Source organism: Solanum stenotomum, chromosome 11 (genome assembly GCF_019186545.1).
Source record: "Solanum stenotomum isolate F172 chromosome 11, ASM1918654v1, whole genome shotgun sequence".
NCBI classification, from domain to species: Eukaryota; Viridiplantae; Streptophyta; class Magnoliopsida; order Solanales; family Solanaceae; genus Solanum; species Solanum stenotomum.
This window is the reverse complement of record NC_064292.1, coordinates 4,831,100-4,851,783: the sequence shown is the minus strand read 5'-3', so window position 1 is coordinate 4,851,783 and position 20,684 is coordinate 4,831,100. Positions and strand designations below refer to the sequence as shown.

Here is a 20,684-nt window from a genome sequence, read left to right as displayed (position 1 = left end):
AAAATATATTTTAAATGTCCAAAACATTTTTTTTTTACCAAAATCTTTTTTTGGGCCAACATTCAAACTTACTTCTAAATAAAGCTCACACTTTCTTTTTAATCACTATCCTCAATTTCGATCAAGTGTAACAATATCATCTGTAAAAAACATGCATTTTATGACTTCATTAGATATTATATATAATGATTTGTGATGACTTTTTTCATACATATCTTTGTTAAACTTATATTCAATATAGACTAATATTTTTTAGCACCAATCAACACAATTTTTGTGATACTATATGTTTTTATAGATGGACAAACATCGCGTGTAGTGCAAATAATTTCAATTACAATTATTTTCTAAAACTTATTTTAATAAATAATGATTCAAAAATACAAAAAATAATAATAAAAAATCATTTCAACAAAGAAAACTGTCAAATCAGCACGCAGTAACATTAAACCATGTGCATTATTGATCAAATTATTATTGTCAGATTTTTTTTTTATGGGGTCAAAGAAAAAATAGAACCAAAAAAGATAAAATTCTTTTTAAGAAATGACATATTTACTGTTCTACCCTTTAATGAGAAGGACCATCACCAATTTTGGACCCTACTCAACAGCTCAGCAATTATCATATACTAACATTTACACCGATCTTAGGTCCCATACAATCAAAATTATTGAAAAACTTATTTATATCAGTAACAATAATAATAATAATATATTTAGTATAATTTTATTAATAAAATAAAGATAGATGGGTTAGTGTTCAAGAAAAAAAATCCATCAAAGCGAGTAGCCTTAATTGAATGTAGTCAAAGAAATATTTACGATAAATTTTAAGAATCTGATGTAAAATCTGCGGTCAACTATTAGCTATATTTTCTAAATATTTTGACCAACGACCGACTAACCAAACATGAAAAAACTCTTTCATAATCCATACCAAACACACCCTTACACTATTATATTTTCTTTTTTGTTGCACAAAAACCTAAATTCTCAAATATTGAAATTCCAAAACTCCAAATAAACACCATTCAAATTTCAAAAAAGAATATTATTTTTTATTTTCCCCCATTTTTAATAAAATAAAATAAAAATCTATTTGTTTGTTTTTCCTCTATCTATATCCTCACTTTCTTACCCTATCTTATTATTCCTCTCTTCTCTACAAAAACCTCTGCTTTAACTTCAATGGCATTTTCAAGGGTTTAAGGGCTTTTTTTGGTTCCAAATGTAAGTACACCTTTCTTCTCTACATGCAAAAATAAAAAATAATTAAAATTTAGTACTTTTTCCTCATACCAATTTCACCATTTTACCAAAAAATTCATCTTTTTGAGTAACCCCACCCCAAACCCATGTCATTTCAGCTTCTTCAAGAAAAATGGGTACAAAAAAATTGAATTTTTAAGCTATTTTTTGAGTGAAAATGGCTAATTTGGGCTTTTGGGTCACTGAAAATGTATAGTTCTTGAATTTTTTTGTTTATTTGGGATTAATTTTGTCTATTTATGTTTAGCCGACATGTTTTCTAGGGCAAAAGTTTTTTTTTTCTGAAATGGTGAGGTTGATGCTTGATGATACACTTTTAGGAAAGTGACTGATAAAACGTCGTCGTTTTTAATTAGGAGTAAAAAAAAATAATTTAAATTATTGGTGTTTTTCCCCTAATTTTGTTAAGAATTACTACTATTTTGGTGAAAAGATTTCCCTTTTATGCAGCAATCCTTGATTTAATTAATTAGGGGTTTTCCATATATTTGCAATTATTTTGATATTTTTTAAAAATAATTAATGTAATGTGGTGTTTTTATTTTTCTTAATTAATTAATGGTAAGTTATTTAGCATAATTAGATTAAGATTCACTTCATATTTGGATTTTAATTAGAATCTTTTATTTTGGTGTAATGTTAAGTACATTTAACCTAATATGTCTATTAAATTTCTTTCTTAGCTATTAAGTTTAAAAAAACGTGTAATTTTGAATAGGTAAATAAAAATCCCAACATTATAGATAGGCGTTACTGCTATTCTTTTTTAAACCTTAGTAAAAAAAAATTGCTTAAATTAGTGACAGATAATATTGGAAAATAATATAATCTATATGGTGTGTTACATGTATAAATTATTATTTTTGAATGTTTTTTAGTGGTTAATATCTTGTTATAACTTTTTGGTGTTACAAAGTTACAATCTTTTTTATATCTCAGAAGAAGATGACTATGGTTGAACATGGTGGTGGTTATATGGATGGAGTTCCTACTGGTCCTATTGTTGATGATGACTTTGATGACATACTCAATTTCTTGGATATGCCCATGGAAAGTTTGGAGGAAGATGGGCTAGGTGGTGTTGAGTGGGATGTTAGTGAGTCGAAGGGTTTTGGACCAATCCCGACCGATGCTCTAATGGATTTTCCGCCTATGCCTCAAGGCAACATTGGCAATCGTCGGGTGAATGCGGTGGCAAAATCACATCCACATCCTCCGGTAAGTGTTATAAGTTTTCTTGTATAGCTTGTTAATGTATGAATGGTTTGTGTAGCGATGTGTGTTTTTGATGTCTTTTGTGTTTAAAGAAATGTGGGAGTTGGTGTAAACTTATGGTTTCGGGGTTTTAGAAGTTGATTTTTAGTTCTTTATTGTGTTGCTGATAAGAAGGGTGAACAAGTGTTATTGTTTAAGCTCGAAAGTGAGGCTCAAAACATGTTGAGTGTTGCGTTTCGCCTCGCTTAAGGGCTTAAGCACGTTTTGACACATAAAACAATTGAAATTTCTCTTTATTGGTTTAAAAAAATCAATTTCTTTGTCCATGTGTTTGTATGTTTTCTCCATTTGTGCCTTTTCTGATTAAAGCCCACACTTTATTTGCTGTTTGCGCTTAAAGCCCCGACGGACATTAGAGTTTGTTTGCACTTTTTGCTTTTTATAACACTAGGGTCTGGTGTGATCTTTGTTTTTGACTTGGAAGTCTATAAACCAGGGTCGGTGTCAAAACTTGAAATTTGTGCTTTTTTTGTTAATGCTCCCTGCCTCCTGAAGAGTGAATTTGGCTTTACTTGCACATGTCATGTATCTTCATGTTCCTCCCATGCCTCTTTGGCTTTCAATTATGACTTCACATGTGAAAGCAATGGCATGGAGTGAATATTGGCTTTACTGGCACATACCCTTTATCTTCATGTTCCTTCCATACCTCTACATTTTTCAATAATGAATTCACATATGAAAGCGATAACATGGAGTGAATTTGGCTTTACTTGGAGATACCCTTTATCTTCGTGTTCCTTTCAGTTATGCATTCACATATGAAAGCAATGACATTCTTGTTTGCAAATCCAAGTTTTGAGAAATAAAAAACAGCCTATGTAGTGGTATTGTGTGACCATGCTTGATTCCTTATAAAACAATGTAACTGTCTTAAGGTGATTGTGTTGGCATTGCTTTTCTTTTTCTTTCTAATCTGTCCCTTTGTCTTTTTTCTGCTAATGTAGTCCTTTGCACTCCCCAAACAGCCACGCAGAAAAAAGAATTTGTATTTGTTTCCTTGTTACACATGTTCTTTGTTTGTGTTTTTCTATTCCTCCAAGTTTCTCATTTGTATAAGCTTCACAAGTTAAGGCCAGGACCTGTTACATGGAGTTCTGCCTGAAAGATAAATCAAATATTGTACCAGCATGCATAATGTTACGGGATTGAAAAGGAAGGATGAAATATATATTTAACTTTTACTTAAATTGGCGTCATAAAAGAAAAACGATATGGTGTTACTTATCAAAAAAGTGTAATTGTTCCAATGTAGAAGATTGGGTTGCAGTAGCTGTTCCTTTTTCATCTGTTCTGCTATATGAAAGTTCGTTGCTGGAAATAGCTTGCTCTAATCACAATCGTTCTTCATGTGCTATAGTATATGCTGGACGTGTAGTGCTATGATGTACTGTAGGGATTGGCCAGGTATAAGAGTTCACCTTGTGAGTATTTGCTTGCTTAAAGTATGGAGTTTGTCTAATGGGGCTTATATAAGTTACTATGATTGCTTGCAACTAGTGATGTTAAGTCACAGTCTCTGCCATAGGGGTTGACTCATTAAAGAACTCTCTATTCATTTTTAATAGTTCTTAAAGATTAATGAACCTTAAGACTAATAGGTAGTTGAGTTTTGTCTCATTTTTCGGAGGCATTAGGCTTGGTGGGAGTCTGGAAGCATCGTGTATGTTGTAGTATTGGCTTTATATATGTAGTTGTTTGCTTTTATATCTGTTGCCGTTTGTTGTCCTTCGTGTTTTAATTCCCGCATTATTTTGGTGTTACTGTTTTTTTTAGATGCCCTGTACTGCTTTCTGCATTGACCTGTTCACTCCCGTATTTCCTTTTTATAACTACTTTGATATGCTGTATCTGAGCCGAGGGTTATTCGGAAACAGCCTCTCTACCTCCAGGAAGTAGGGTTTAGATATGTGTACACGCTACCCTCCTTAGATCCCACTTGTGTAATTATGTTAGGTATATTGTTGTTGTTGTTAAGTTTCTGGAAAGATTGGGATGAACCGAGTCAGTTAAGATGAAGTTCTTGCATCTCTCTGGAAATTCCATTTTCTTCATCGCCTATCTGTCATAGAAAATTTTGATCTTTCAATGAAAGAGTAAATTGAATGTTTCATATAATAGGACATTGAACCTTTGTGAAGGCACTCAAGTCGCTGACCATAAAATTAAGAAAAGAGGATTATTCTTAAAGCACAGCAGTCTTGCTTCTGTGAAGTAGAAAAACACTGATCCATTGTGTTGAAAAGTACTACAAAACAATTCGCAGGAAAAAATCCACCTAATAAAAGAATTCATGAAACAAAAGGGTTATGAACTTTTTCTTAACTCACTATTTAATCCGAGTACTATTTGTTGCTCCTTGTACCTCATTGATCGTATTATCTTGTTGTAGTTTCTGTTTTGTTACTATATATTGTTTCTTGTGCTTCCGTTACTTCTTTTACTGGACTGCTTTGAATAGTTTTTCCTTGAGGCCGAAGGCCTATTGGAAACAGCCTCTCTACCTCTGAGTTGGGGGTAAGTTCTACGTACACTCTACCCTCCTCAGACCCTAGTTTGTGGGACTAATCTGGGATAGGGGTATGTTGTTGTTGTTGTAACTCTTAAAGAATGATTGAGTGCAGAAACTGTTCTTCACTTATATCACATGAATTCCTAATTTAGTGCTATTCTATCAGATCAAATTTACCGAGGTCCAAGGGACTGGTACATTCCAGACACAGAGTCCAGTTTCAGTTCTTGAAGGCAGCAATTCCTGCTCTGGTGGAAAGAGTATACCCATCAAACATGACATTGTCATTCCCGTACGTCCTCGCTCCAAGCGTGCACGACCTTCAGCTGTTAATCCATGGATTTTGATGGCTCCGATATCTTCTACAAGAGTTGCATCCTCCAAGAAGATTTCTGATGCCAGAAAGATGAAAGAGAAGAGGAGAAGATTGTCACTGCTATCTGGTGCCAAGGAGCCCATGAAAAACTATGTTCAACAGATCAATGATGCAGCGCTACCATTATCAGACGTTTACAAGAAGAAGATAACCTCCACACAACAGTCTAGTTTTTTCAAAAAATGCACACATTGTGAAGTCACAAAGACACCTCAGTGGAGAGAAGGACCACTGGGGCCTAAGACACTATGCAATGCTTGTGGAGTTCGTTATCGTTCAGGGCGTCTATTTCCAGAGTATCGACCAGCTGCTAGTCCTACATTTGTTCCATCCGTGCACTCAAACTCTCACAGGAAAGTCGTAGAGATGAGGAAAAAGACTCTGTATGGAACAGGTGAAGTTGAGGAACCTCCTAAGGTAATCATGGGAAGAAAGAGTGAAGCTTTGCCAGAACCAACTATTCTTGCTGACCCTGCGATGTCACCCGCGCCAGAGTTTGTTCCTATGAGTAGTTATTTGTTTGATGTATACTGAAGAGATGATTATACTTTTAGTTAGGATCTTAATCTAGTTTATTGTTAAATTTTCGACGGAGGGCACAAGGTGGTTCTGGTGGTATGGTTGCTACTCCTGCTTTCGAATGTACAAAATGTTGAATCTTTAGGGTGTCTAGACTAGATATTTGATTGGAGGTTTAGAAGGAAAAGCTTTGAGTCATGAAAAGCAAAGTTCATCTGATGTAAAAACTGAACTAGATATAGTAAGATGGTTAGGTTTCATTTTTAGTCCCTTGAAGGTGTCCTTCAATATATTTTTATGAGTCTTGATGTCAATGGAGTTGTAGCTTTTGGATTCATCCAATTCTTGGTCATTATCTTTTTAGTTTCTCGTTTCGTGTCTGATACTCGCATTGGAATCTGAGTAATTTTAGAATCGTGTTTGATAGGGGCCATTCAGAGGTAGAACTACCATCAAGGGTTTTTTGGCAACTAGGGTTCAAAATCGAGATTTCTAGTTAAGGGAGGAGCAATCTGGTTTACTAGTAGCTACTTCAATTTATATTCAAACGTTGCAAAGTGAAAGTTTTACTAAGCCTCTTACTAATCCTTTATTTATGTGGACATACCTATCCCAAAGAAAATAATGGTGCTTTAATCCCAAGCAAGTTCTCATTGTTTATTTCGCTTAATATAAGCTTGTTGTAGTTTGACATTAAAAAGATATGGAGAAAATTCTTTATTATACTGGCGATACAAATTTGGATGAGATTATATTTTAGTTATGCTAGTATATTTACTTTACTTCCAATATTCACTGCGAATTGAGAAACTCTATGGACTACCACACATCGAGAACTCAAATGAAAATATAGAATTTTTATTTTGTGACCCTAAAACACCAAAAAATATCATAAGTCATAACAAAGCAATAATTTTAGATGGAGACACTAAGTTTGAGGCATAACAAAGTCTGTCCTATTAATTTTAGAAAATCTATGGCCTATTTTGAATTTTTTGCTTCATGTAATTGTGGTCATCTAGGCTTCGAACTATTATTTAAGACCTAAATCTACCTTAAATAAGGTTAAATTTGAAATATTACTTCCATAAGTCATACATAACAAATTTTAATAATCAATTTGCCAACACAATAATCTAACAAACTTATTTTCCAATAATAGTGGTTTGCCATTGTGTTTTCAAGTTTTTTCGACAACGTTTATTTATTTTCAAGCTTTTCAACCATCGTGAACTTAATGTTTCATGTAAAGAGAAACAAAACATATTCAAACTCGGGATCAATGGATAGAATAAGAAGAAATGGAGACGACCAAATAGGATGCCCCGCGAAAATTTTACTAATTTTTGGAGGGGTTCTCTTCCTTTAGGCCAAATATTAGTGGGCCAAAGGAAAGGGCCACACCCACAAACCATAAGGCCCATCAAAGTGAAGGAATTTCAGCCCAATAAGAACCCTTTAATGGGCTTTTCCTCCTTGGAGGTCTGCTAGGGAAGTGTGAAAAAACAATAAAAAGTCCCAACATAAAATCGCGCGTTTTATCGTTCAAATGAGTCAATTCTTTAATTTTTTCTCTTTAACTAGTAAGTTCTAATTGGACGTAAATTTTGTAGAAGCTGAGTCATGTTCAGACATAATTTCTAAAATATTATAATACTAAAATATAAACTTATGTCCCAGGAAAGAATTAGGTATTTATTATGAGGGGCACAAATTAAAGACCGGGACCAATCCAAAATAATGCAAAAGACCTAAATCTTAGGATCCTTGTAATTATTTTTTCTTACTCTTATATACAATTATTTGGAGTTTTGGACCACCAAACCAAGTTTTTATGTTAAATGATAATTTGATGTAATAATACATATATTATAGATGATCATGATTTAGTAATAATAATATGTACTTGTTGATTTGATATATTATTCAAACGTGTTGATGAATTCTTTTATACAAGTATTTATAATCTGAATAATTGATAAAGATTATTTGAATACACTTGACACATGCTATGTCCATTACCTACTAAGCCATGTTGTAATGACTAAATAAATCATTAATAATGTGCATGGTGTCTTCAATGATCAATGAAGGGGATTCATAATAGAATAATAAGATATCATGTATAATTTTCAAAGAAGGCCAAAATATTAAATGATTTTACAAATAACAATATTCAGTATAGTTTCACATTGTGAATTTGTTGAAAGTGAAATGTATGCAAATTATATCACTATCTCATAGAGATAAGAGATTGTTTACTCCCAATTCAGATGATGTATATCAAAGAACATACATAAGAAAAGAGATATAACAAGTACCAAAGGAAGCATAATATAACATATGATAAAAGAAACAAATCGACAACAACATAAATCTCAAACAGAAAACTACTAATATAAAGGAGAAACAAGTACAAGGCGTCATATTACCACCAAACCTAACACGTAGGATATGAAACGATTTTTATCATTTGTCAAAAAGTCTTAGTAATCAAAACTACTCAACATTTGAAAAAAGACAGCACACTCCTCATAAAATTAGTTTAGGTGTGCGGAAGCTGATTCGAACAGCGAAACAAGAATGTCATTGGTACACCTTTGGCTAGTTGTGCATTTATTAAATGTTGTTTGGTCCCCTTTTGTTTATTACTACTACTATTTGCTCTGTAAATGCCATGTGATCTTTTTCACAGAAAAGTCTACAAAATTATTGGCACCATTTTGAGTCCTCTGCAATGGGCCTAGTCCAATAATCCACCTGGTCCATACTCTAATAACTCACATCTTTTGTTTCAAGAAAATAAAAAGTTAAAACATCTAAATTTAAATTTTAGACTATATTTTTTTCGTTTTAAAATAAATGTCATTTTAATAAAAATTAAATTCATTAAGAAATTAATAAAATATAATATGTAGTTTACTATACTATTTCTATTTAATATTGTTAAGAAGATTTTTCTAACTATTTCGCATTTGCGTGTGTAGAGTTTCATATGGGGGGAAGCGTTCCTAATAAAAAATATTTTCATATTCAAAGTTTGAACTCGAAACCTCTGATTAAGAGGGAAGCAACCCATATCCCATCCTTTGATGTAAGAAGATGGTTATAAGAGTATAATTGAAAAAATATATTAATTTTTATCTTGAAAAATCAAGATGACACATTATTTTGAGAATGGAGGAAGTAATAATCTATTTTTATGAAATGGAGAATTCTTTCGTTATTTCTTTTATTTCAATTCGTTTACCTTACTTTTCTTATTAATTCGTTTAGATAAACATCCTCTTCTTCTTCTTTTTTACAATTTTAAGTTTTACACGTCATATTATCGTAAAAAAAAATAAGAAACAATCTTCAACTTATGTACCAAAAATAAATAAAAAATTATCAATGAAAATAAGGGGTAAGAGCACATTGGCTAATGTAATGAGGATCATCAAAGGTTGCGGTACAAATACGTAATAGTAATTACTTCTTCATTCTTATTTACAAATCTTAAGTTTAAGTACTATACTTTTTAAAATTATTTTTTTAGATAATAAATCTAAATTAATCGAGCTCCAAATTAAATATCGAACACTTTGTCACAAGATGGCATTGATGCTGTTACATTGCTGCTGAGCTTTATCCTTTACTTTCTATAAACTGCCAGTTAGCTTTATCCTTTTTCTCTTCTTTTTGTCTTTTACTATTCAATACTATATGCAAAAGTACGATTAATTTAAATTTATGTATTACTTTTTCTATCTAATAATAATTATTTATTATTGATTTGGTACCCTCCTTAAGAAATACTTAGTAAATAATATGAGTGATATTATTATATTATTATTTGATTTAATTAAATTTAATGTTTTGAAAAATATGTTAGATGATAAATAATACTTATTTAATAGCAAGAATAAAATAGACCCAAAAGATAAATTATCTCTTGATTTCTAAATAGAATACATATGATTGAACAATTATTTTTAGTATAGTGAACAACTGTTATTGAACGGTGGGAGTATTATATAATCACTATCGAGGCTAATAAAACAATTGATGACACTAATTAACAAGATAAGGAACATCAAATCAAATACTCAACAAGAAAACCGTTCATTATCCTATCCTCCATGGTACATTATACTTAATAGGCGTTTTGCCATGTAATACCATATTATAATATAAAATCGTGAGATGGAATCAACGTTTGAACATGCAATTTCACATATGAGTTTAAATATAATTTATTTATTTTTCATTTGATATTTTCGTACCTATATTGAAGTTCAACTATATTTGAATTCGCCTTAAGAAGTTTCATATTAGGAGCAAAATACACCTTAATAAAGGTGATTTCGTATTCACAGAGACTCAAAACAAAAATATCTAATTAAAAATAAAAGAATAGTAATTAAGGGTAATTTCGAGCTAGAATTATAACTAAGACGACATGAATGAACCAAACTTCTAAACGAATGATAAAATTATACATTTTCATAAATTATAAAGATGAATTTAGTCTTAGAAGAAATTAGTGTTATATAAAACAAAAATAATATCTCTATCTTTATGAGATAGAGATAAGAATTAAGATTCATATATGTACACTCTACTCTCTTCAGATCTCATCAATTAAATTACACTAAACATTTAATAAGAGATCTTCATTTAACACGTAAAAGATCTGAAATTTTTTTTTTTTTATTCGACCGTGAAATTTCATTTCTAGATATTTTTTTATATGAACTTTTGCATGTGGCTCTAATAATTAATAACATGGTTGGTGTTAGGTCATAAAACTATAGGACATATATATGTTCCACCATGAAAAGGTCATTTATTTATGGAGAAGGACCACTTAAAAAGAATTGGCTAGAACAATTGCTCGGCCTTATTATTGAATAGTACTTTAGTTGGTTTTGTTTGTGACAAGATATACTTATATAATAAAAAAAAAAATATGAGAAATATAGTATAGTACTTAGAAAAAATTTGTTAAAATTAGTGAAATGTAAAAGGGTTAATAGGGGATCACATTTAATGCTTCTTAAAGTTCTTTTTGCTGTTGGCTTGATGTGGTATGTCTGTTACAATGTTACTTTCTTCCCCTCTCAACCACTTGTCATTTTGTATATTTTGACAAGTCACCATCGAAAATTGTACCGAGATGAATATATATGTATTTATCAGATGTTTAAATTCTTAATCATACGTTTTGAGTTTGAGCTTTGAGTGTGAAAATAACTTCTGATAAGAAATGTTTCTCATATAATGAGGCTTTATGCGATGTAAGTTCAAATTTGTGGAGTTTCGATATGAATACTGAAATCGGGTGAAAAAAACAAAATAACAAGCTGGAAAGTTGTAGCTTATCAGCAAGGGAAAAATGAGATTCTTTCATTCTAACTCATGTAGGTGTATTATGTTCGAGCTTGAGAATTGATAGATTTTGATAGAAACTATTTCTAATGGTCTTATCTATAAATGAGATCATTTCATTCTTGTCTAGGCGTATGAAATTCAAAGTCTAAAATGAATAGATTTTTTTTTTATCAGAAACATGTTTTCTGATAAACTTAAATAAACTTGACGCGACGAGAATTTCAGTTGATCAATTTTTTAATTAACCAATTCAATAAATTTTGAATACTAAATTTCGTTAAACCAAGAGATGTCATTTTCTTTTGTTGTATCATAAGTTGCCCTTGCATATATGTGAGTTATTATGATAGCAAAAAATACACCTTTCTTAGAAATGTGTTCATTTTGCACCTTTTAATATATCAATTATCAAAGTTGTTATTGTACAAGCATTTAAAAAATAAGAGGGAAATGATTCATTACATTAAAAGAAGAGAAAAGAATAGAGTTTTGTACTTTACAAAATCATAAATGTACTTCATTGTAGCTTTTTATTTTAAAAAATTCTGTTTTTTAACTCTATGTTAACTATCTGTATTAAAACTCACTCGATTAAATATATATTTGTATGTCATAGGATCCATTACTCAAAGCAAGACTCTCCTCTTTCAAAAATAGGAGTAACATGTATAAAATCCCTTTAAAATGGCCAAACACATACACAACTCTTTAAATTTGTCCTCATTTTTCATTTTGGCACTCTAACTTAGTCTTGTTCCATTTTAACCCTTAAACTCTATTTTTTCTGTACCATTTAAATACTTATACTAATTTTTATGATTTGTTTTTATTTATGTTCTTCAATTGCAATTTCTTATTTTTAAAAAATAGACGTGTGCCTATTAATTTTCGTAAAAAAATTAAACATTCGCGAACGAACATAAAAATTTCAAACAATAATATTATTTTTTGAGATTTCTTTATATTTTTGCATGAAAATATATTGACAAAAGTTTTTTGATTTTCTTTCTTAAACATTCAATTAATTTAAATAACACTACTTATTTACTTTTTCTTATCATCTAGTCTATCTAAATTTAACGCAAATACTCTCTTTTAATTTTTAATATAAATCAATACGAATAAAAAACCTATCTTCAAAAAGACTTGACTAACTTTGTTAATAACACTACTAAAAAAAGACTCTTGTTCATTGCTAATAACACTACTAAACAATGTTAAAACTCGATTGACTTTGTTAGGTTGTCGGTGATTTTAAAGAAAGAAAACGAACACAATTTCGTCGGTTATTTTTCACACAAAAATACATAACACTCTTAAAAAGAAATTATTATTTTTTAAAAAGAATTATTTTTTGTTGATTTTTAATTTTTTTAGCTAAAATTAACTAACACATGTCGATTTAAAATAAGAAGTTGCAATTGAAGAATATATATAAAAATAAAGAAATCATAAAAATAGTATTTCGTGTTATAATGGTACATAAAAAATAGAGTTTAAGGATTAAAATTGAACAAAGCTAAGATAAAGTGTCAAAATGAAAAATACGAACAAGTTAGAGGGGTTGTATATGTGTTTGGCCCTTTAAAATTGTATGACTACATTTGGTTATATCATTAAATTGATCATTTTTCATGAGAATAAAAGATAATTTTCAAGTTTAAAAATTATTTTTAATCAATTTTTCAATCAAATTTTTATTTTTCACTCATAAAATTATATTATTATTATTTTTTAGAAAAAAAGCATATGTCCCAATACAACTTTTTTAACTTCTAACAAAATTAATGAACTCAAACAAAGAGTTTTGTGTCATTTTGCAATAAGTAGGGTAACTTGTATTCATGTGCAATCTGAAATCAATGTCTTTTTTCTATTTTCCATGTCTTCATTCAAATGACTTGTCCATTATTTCCTTTGTAAGTTTATGACCTTTGAAATTTATCAAGATTCTATTGAAAATAATTTTTTCATATTTATAAAAATAAGTATATAATATGTGTATATATCACTCTCTTCATATTTCACTTATTTGATTGAATAGTGTCATATAATTACCTTAAATATTATTCTTTTTGTTTTAATTTATTCGTCTTACTTTCGATTTTATTCTATTTAAAAAGATTGTATCTTCTTTAATTTGACAATTTTTTAATTTGAACTTTTCACGAGACAAATTTAAGATAACACAATTGCAAATCCTTACTTTCTTTGTTACATTTTATGTGACATTCTTTCCATTTTAGTCTATCCAAAAAAAGTCACTTTTTTATAATTAGAATTAATTTAATTTATAATTCTTTTTATCCTTAATGAAATGATTTTTCAGTCATATAAATATCTAAGGATTATTATAGATCATGAATTTCAAAAGTTTTGCATTTTTTTTAAATACCTTATCAAATTAAAGAATATCATATAAAATAAGACGAAAAAAATATTTATTTTTTTGTTTTGAAAAATTAAATTGGAACTGTGGATTTGAAAGGACAGATCATATAAAAAGGCAAATACTTTTATGTCAGCATTACGTTTTAGCCTATCAATATATATTGCCACGAACAAAAGCTAATGCTACTACTACTACTCACGCGTCCTTTAAGAGCGTGCGTATCACGCTCGTCTCGAATCCCGAGGCTATCAATTTATCGATACTCACTTTGAAGTCCGAATTATTTTACGCCTTTTTGAGAGATAATATATTTGAAATCCAATAAATTGAATGGATTACGAAAGATTTGAACTCGACTCATCCTAATCCTTTTTGATAGATATCAAATTTGAATTCGACAAATTGAATGGATTATGAATACCTTAACTTTGAATCATAATGTTTGAATTTTTATTTAATCATTTTAAATAAAAATGACTTTGAAACTATACTTTATCATTAATTTATGTGACATTTTTTTTTCCATTCATAGAAAATCACTTCTAAATTAATACTTACAATGTTTAATAGTTAAGCATGTGTGATATATATCATGTGTTGGTCATTTTCAAAACAAGATAATAATTAGAGTTAATGATTCAAAAGACAACTAAGCTATTATACGAATTTCATAATTTAACTATCAGTTATTTCTTTTCTTTTATTTGAATTATCACAATCTTAAACCACACCTCAAAACTCATAGTTTATGTAGAAAATAGAAATCGTTAGTTGAGACGTAAAACTTGCAAATAAATAATATTTTCTAGTCTTTCTATCTCAATTTGTGTAACACTATTCAAATTTTGAGAGTCAAATAACGTAAATTCGAACATGAAATATTTTAATTTTTTGAAATAAAATTTATATATTTAAAACCATGTAAAAAGTACCATTTATTACAATAATTTATAATTCAAGCTTTACGACGATAGAAAGAAGACTTGTTTAAATATCAATTTTTTTAAAAAAAAATCAAATAAATTAAGACGTTGTAAGTAATATATATATATATATTATTGTTTCTTACAATCATCTTTAATCACTAACATGATGCAATTTGTACTGAGTAAATACTGACAAAGTGAAAACTGTTATTTTTATGTCATTTACTTTTACTGTCCTTGCTTTTTTTTAACCAGGGTTAATTTTGTCCAAAGTCAGTTTAACTGTTCTTACGAGAAGCACACTTTCAGTAAAAAGACTGTGTCCCTTATTTCTCGCGTTTTCTATACGATATTTTATCAACTATAAATATTATTACTCTCTCCGTTTAAATTTACGTAACGTAATTTAACTAGACACAAAAATGCATCTCTGCTTAATAAGAAAAATGCATCTCTTTTTTAGTATTTTAAGAAAAATATGTCGTATAAAATCAAGACGGTGAAAATAGTTAGTGCTCATATTAAGGGGTTGTTAAGTTGAACTTATAGGATAAATAAGCAAGGTTATTTTATAGAAATATCTAATTCAACTATTAATATGTGCGATAGAAATAATAGTTTTGAAATATCCTTTTTCATATTTAATTTGAGATATTAATTAATTTTGAGATTAACTTATTTCGATATTTATACTAAATGATGATAATATATATATATAAAAAAAAAGATAAAATAGTCTCATAAAATATACGTATTTATTTCATTTCACATTACCAAACATTTGATTAAGTAATATCTATAATCAAATCAAATGTGGAATAACTAGTATATTTGTCTCGAAATTATTGTTCTTTAGCTCACTAATCAAATAACTAGCATTACGACTTACGTGTATAAAACATCCCGTGCATTTATAGAATCAAGTCAATCAACCCAAACTAATTCATGTCTAGTTTGAAACTTATTATTTCTTATTTCACCAATTAAACAACTCCAACACATATATATCGTGTTCGAAAAAGAATTGCATCTTAGTAATCCAATTATTTTAGGTAAATTTTAGGGATAATGGTCTGAAAAATATCCTAATTTTGGCCAAATTTATTATTACGATACCAAACTTTCATGAAGACCTATTACCTCTACACTATTTAATACCGTATGTTTAAAATACACTATTAAATAATTCAGGGGTAAAAGATCCTTCATAAAATTTAGTATCGTAACAACAATTTCGGCAAAAAATAAAGTATTTTTCAAATCATTTTCCCTAAATTTTACGATTCATATTTATAAGCTATAAATTATAAATTACACGGAGATAACTTTACCCCTATATATCGAAAATTGGTTATACCGAAAACCATGTCGTTTCTTCTCATGTCTCATCTTAAATTTTAACTTGCTATACTTAGCAGCATAATAAGTACTACGTCTTCTAGTAGTGAAGTTCACATTTTTTTTCTTTTGTCGCGAAGCAAAACGGCACCGACGACGGCGACGGCAACGGTGATTGATGAGTAAAAGGAGTGAAAACGGAGTGAGATTTGACTGCGGGATTGTGAGAAGTAAGTAGTGTATATTCCGTCAACTAATAACGCCGGCCGGCCGGCGACTACATTTACTGATCTCGTAGAGGATGTTGTTTTCGTCATTTACTTACTACGATCCAAGTTTCCGGTGTTGTTTTGCGTGAATCGTCTCGTTGCAGCTTCGATCGGAGTAGAAACTGTACGGATATTGACATTCTCTTTAATGCATTTATATTTACATACACAGTATTCTCTTTGTAAATGTGTGAAGAGTTTTTGAAGCTGCAAAAGCCTGTAATCGGAAGTTTTTTTTCCAACCGTTATTGATTGATTGATAAAAGTAGAAAGATGGAAGTCAGAAGTTGCTGCTTTCGGTTTTAGGATTTGATTGAAGAGGAGAGCATTGATGATGACGCTGTAGAGTCATAAATTATTTTTCGATTTTTGAGGCTTTAATTTCTGTTTTCATTACTGGAAATTTTCATTTTCAGTTTCAAAATCGTTAGTAATTTCATCAGATCCATATTTCTTGCCTGTAAAATGTGTGTGTTTATTCAGTTCAGTATTTGTTTCTGTATTTATTTTTCTCTTTCTCTGGACCTTTCACTAGGATTTTTTGGTTGAAATTTCTGGTTTCTGTGCTTTTTTTCCTCATTTCTGGACCTTTTTATTGAACTTGTTGAGAGTAGTTTTCTCCACTGTTGTGTAGACTCTTCAAAAATGTCAACGGGTGCGTGTCCAATGCTTCAAAAATAGTGTATATTTGGAAAATCTGTCAACAATTTTGTGAGCAAAATAGATTTACTCTGCTGCGTGAAATTGTTGTTGAAATTTTACTGGTTTTTGACTTTCTGTAGTTATTTTCTAATTTTTTGTACCTTCTACTTGAATAGCTTGTCTAAATTTATTGGTTTCTATACGTGTTTTCTCATTTTTGTATCTTTTTGCTTTGAATTTATTACTGAAATTTGCTTTATTTGTGGTTACACAGCTTTTAAGCTTTTCCGGAATTGCTGTTCTGTAATTGTTTTCAAATAAGGAGAAGGAGAAAAACTGTTGGATTAGTGAAATGAAGGAGGTTTTGGAGAAGTGTGTAGATTCACAGCTATGGCACGCCTGTGCAGGAGGAATGGTGCAAATCCCTCCGGTTAACTCCAAAGTCTACTATTTTCCACAAGGGCATGCTGAGCATACTCTAATGAATGTGGATTTCTCTGCACTACCAAGAAGTCCTGCTCTGATTCTATGCAGGGTAGCTGCTGTGAAGTTCTTAGCAGACCCTGAAACGGACGAGGTTTATGCTAAGATTAGGGTTGTCCCAGTTGGGAACAAGGGAAATGACTTTGATGATGATGATGACATTTTGGGTAGTAATGAGTCAGGAACAACTGAAAAACCCAATTCGTTTGCCAAGACATTGACTCAATCGGATGCAAATAATGGGGGTGGATTCTCTGTGCCAAGATACTGTGCAGAGACAATATTTCCTAGGTTGGATTACACAGCTGACCCACCTGTGCAGACCGTGACAGCCAAAGATGTTCATGGTGAAACTTGGAAGTTTAGGCACATTTATAGGGGTACTCCCAGGAGGCATTTGTTAACGACTGGTTGGAGTAGTTTTGTGAATCAGAAGAAACTTGTTGCTGGAGATTCCATTGTGTTTTTGAGGGGAGAAAATGGTGAACTTTATGTGGGAATTCGTAGGGCAAAACGAGGTGGTATTGGTGGCCCTGAAGCCCCTTCTGGATGGAACTCTGGTGCAGGAAATTATGGTGGATTTTCTGCGTTTTTGAGGGAAGAGATGAGCAAGAATGGAAATTTGAGTTCTCCTACGGGGAGCTTAAGGGGAAAGGTAAGGGTGAGACCTGAATCAGTTGTGGAAGCTGCATATCTTGCTGCTAGTGGGCAGCCTTTTGAAGTTGTTTATTATCCCCGTGCAAACACACCAGAATTTTGTGTTAGGGCGTCTTCAGTGAATACTGCAATGAGGACTCAATGGTGCTCAGGGATGAGGTTCAAAATGGCTTTTGAAACCGAGGATTCTTCTCGAATCAGTTGGTTCATGGGAACTATATCCTCCATTCAGCTTGCTGATCCCATCCGCTGGCCCAATTCGCCATGGCGGCTTCTTCAGGTAATGCAGCTATTTTCAGCTTCCTATTTGGGGCCAGAGTTTGTGTTGTTGTCCATTAAAATGTCAATTACCTGGCCATTGTTCTGATATTCTCTGTATCGGCTCTTTAGTTGATTAGTGAATATCTTATAGCGAGTTAATAGTCCTCCAATATTATTTCAACCTACTTCCTGTATTTCTAAGGTGTTGCGAGATTTCATTGTTGCACTGCAGTGGCACTGTTCAACTTTCTTAGGGCTTTTCTCAGTATGTTTAGGATTTATGTCATGTTCTGGTTAAGCTCATATAACTCGTAATCAGCCTGATGCCAGGAAGATCTGTTGTTTCCTTTTTCATGTTTATTAAGTGTAGATAACACATTCCCTTCTATTGCAAGGTCATTCTATAAATTGTCCGCATCACATTTCTCGATTCTCTATAATTCTCAAGGGGTTGCTTTCTTTCTCTGTCCATCATTGTTTTCTTGGGAATAAGGGTTATAAGTTTTAGGGATCTGTCCAAGAGATGTTCTCGTCATCTTGTATCATATATTGGTAACTTCAGAAAAAATGACTCGGGTATTTCATTGGCAAACTATGACATGAAATAGCTGTTGCCTTTGTTTTTTCATTACATTGCCATACAACTACATTGATGTCCTCAAGATTTCAAAATGCAATATGCAGTTGCGGCTTTGCTTATCGTTTAGTCTAAGTTAAGTGTGGTAAAACTTTTCTCCATGATGTACTGCAGGTGGCATGGGATGAACCTGATTTATTGCAGAACGTTAAACATGTCAGCCCATGGCTTGTCGAATTGGTCTCAAATATGCCGGTCATACACCCCTCGCCCTTCTCACCGCCAAGAAAAAAGCTGCGTCTACCACCAGATTTCTCTCTTGACAGCCAATTTCAGTTACCATTTTTTTCAGGCAACCCCCTCAGGTCCAGCAGTCCTTTCTGTTGTTTATCTGACAACATCACTGCAGGCATACAGGGAGCCAGGCATGCTCAATTTGGAGTACCTTTATTGGATCTTCACCTTAGCAACAACTTACCGTCCGGACTGTTACCACCAAGTTTCCAGCGTGTTGCAGCCAACTCACAACTTCCTAATGTCATCAATAAGTACCAAAATGACAGAAATGATAACATCTCTTGTTTGCTTACCATGGGTACTTCAAGTAAGACATTGGAGAAAAATGATAATGTGAATACACCTCGGTTCTTACTCTTCGGTCAGCCAATTCTGACTGAGCAACAAATCTCTAACGGATGTTCTGTCACTGCTCCGCAAGTTGTCCAAACAGGGAAGGACTTAGGCAGGGTACAACTGATCAACGAAAAACATCCTCCTGAGCAGAAAGGCAGCATTCAAGACAATCTAACAAGTGCGACATTTTTCTGGAATCGAGGTTATCATGCAGCTGAACTTGGTGTACTCGATACTGGTCACTGCAAAGTATTCCTCGAGTCAGAGGATGTTGGCCGTACACTTGATCTGTCAGTTATGGGATCATATGAAGAACTGTACAGAAGACTTGCAAACATGTTTGGACTAGAAAGACCAGATATGCTTACCCGTGTGCTCTATCATGATGCAACAGGTGCTGTTAAACACACCGGAGATGAACCATTCAGGTGCCTTGTTTTTTCCAGTACCTTCTGCTTTTGATGATTTTTCCAGTGAAAAAGGTAGTGTATACGTATGTGCGTGAGCACACATTGTTTATTTGAAATTTGATGAACCTTTCTCTTGGACTTGTTTTGCAGTGACTTTGTTAAGAGTGCAAAAAGATTGACAATTCTGATGAACTCAAGCAGCAATATTAAAAGGTAATTGTTAATCATACTCTCCCTTGAAAGGCGACTTCGTATCATATCATACTAATGATAGCTAAGTCCTTTAACTGGAAAGTATGATAATTTGCAAAGTAAATGTTCCGTATTTGCCACTTTTTGATTTCTTGCAACCTTGTATATCAGGAAATGGATAACTGGTCTCGCAACTGCTGAACGTGGTCTAGATTCTTCAAACCAGGCAGGACCTCTTAGCATCTTTGCATAGAATCATCGGCATTTGATAGCCTGTGTTTATAAGTACCTTTCTCGTTTGTTTTTTCTCGCAGCCACTGCTTCACTGCTAGTGCTAAGGACACTGTAAGTGAAACATTGTGTTTGTTTCTGTATGGATATTTTGAGTTGCTCTTTACGTTGGAAACATTCAATGTGCTTTCTTTAACAGTTCCTACTGCGACAGACAGCACCAAGGCTGTGGTGCTGTCGTGTTTGTTGGTGTTTTTAATCTGAAAGGACATGAACATGTGAGCTGGTGCATTTATGTTTTTGACATGGACATGTTCGTCATTTACTCGTGCTCCCCCCCCCCCCCC

General features: G+C 31.8%; 2 protein-coding genes across 2 annotated transcripts; both read left to right on the top strand.

Annotated features, from left to right (window-relative positions):
* Positions 1-1,087: 1,087 nt before the first annotated feature.
* Positions 1,088-6,219, top strand: LOC125843698 (GATA transcription factor 11-like). Its single transcript, XM_049522878.1, has 3 exons — positions 1,088-1,232; positions 2,211-2,489; positions 5,225-6,219. The coding sequence occupies exons 2-3, from the start codon at positions 2,217-2,219 to the stop codon at positions 5,966-5,968; spliced, it is 1,017 nt and encodes a 338-aa protein (XP_049378835.1). The 5' UTR covers positions 1,088-1,232; positions 2,211-2,216; the 3' UTR covers positions 5,969-6,219.
* Positions 6,220-16,030: 9,811 nt separating this feature from the next.
* On the top strand, positions 16,031-20,533 carry LOC125843669 (auxin response factor 18-like). Its single transcript, XM_049522837.1, has 5 exons — positions 16,031-16,375; positions 17,168-18,313; positions 19,046-19,932; positions 20,065-20,127; positions 20,278-20,533. The coding sequence occupies exons 2-5, from the start codon at positions 17,246-17,248 to the stop codon at positions 20,357-20,359; spliced, it is 2,100 nt and encodes a 699-aa protein (XP_049378794.1). The 5' UTR covers positions 16,031-16,375; positions 17,168-17,245; the 3' UTR covers positions 20,360-20,533.
* The last annotated feature ends 151 nt before the right edge of the window (positions 20,534-20,684 follow it).

Excerpts from the sequence above, each read along its gene's own strand:
- LOC125843698 (XM_049522878.1), top strand. The coding sequence starts at position 2,217 with ATGACTATGGTTGAACATGGTGGTGGTTATATGGATGGAGTTCCTACT. Across the intron at positions 2,490-5,224 it reads AATCACATCCACATCCTCCG|ATCAAATTTACCGAGGTCCA; the intron begins GTAAGTGTTATA and ends CTATTCTATCAG.
- LOC125843669 (XM_049522837.1), top strand. The coding sequence starts at position 17,246 with ATGAAGGAGGTTTTGGAGAAGTGTGTAGATTCACAGCTATGGCACGCC. Across the intron at positions 18,314-19,045 it reads CGCCATGGCGGCTTCTTCAG|GTGGCATGGGATGAACCTGA; the intron begins GTAATGCAGCTA and ends GATGTACTGCAG. Across the intron at positions 19,933-20,064 it reads ACCGGAGATGAACCATTCAG|TGACTTTGTTAAGAGTGCAA; the intron begins GTGCCTTGTTTT and ends CTTGTTTTGCAG.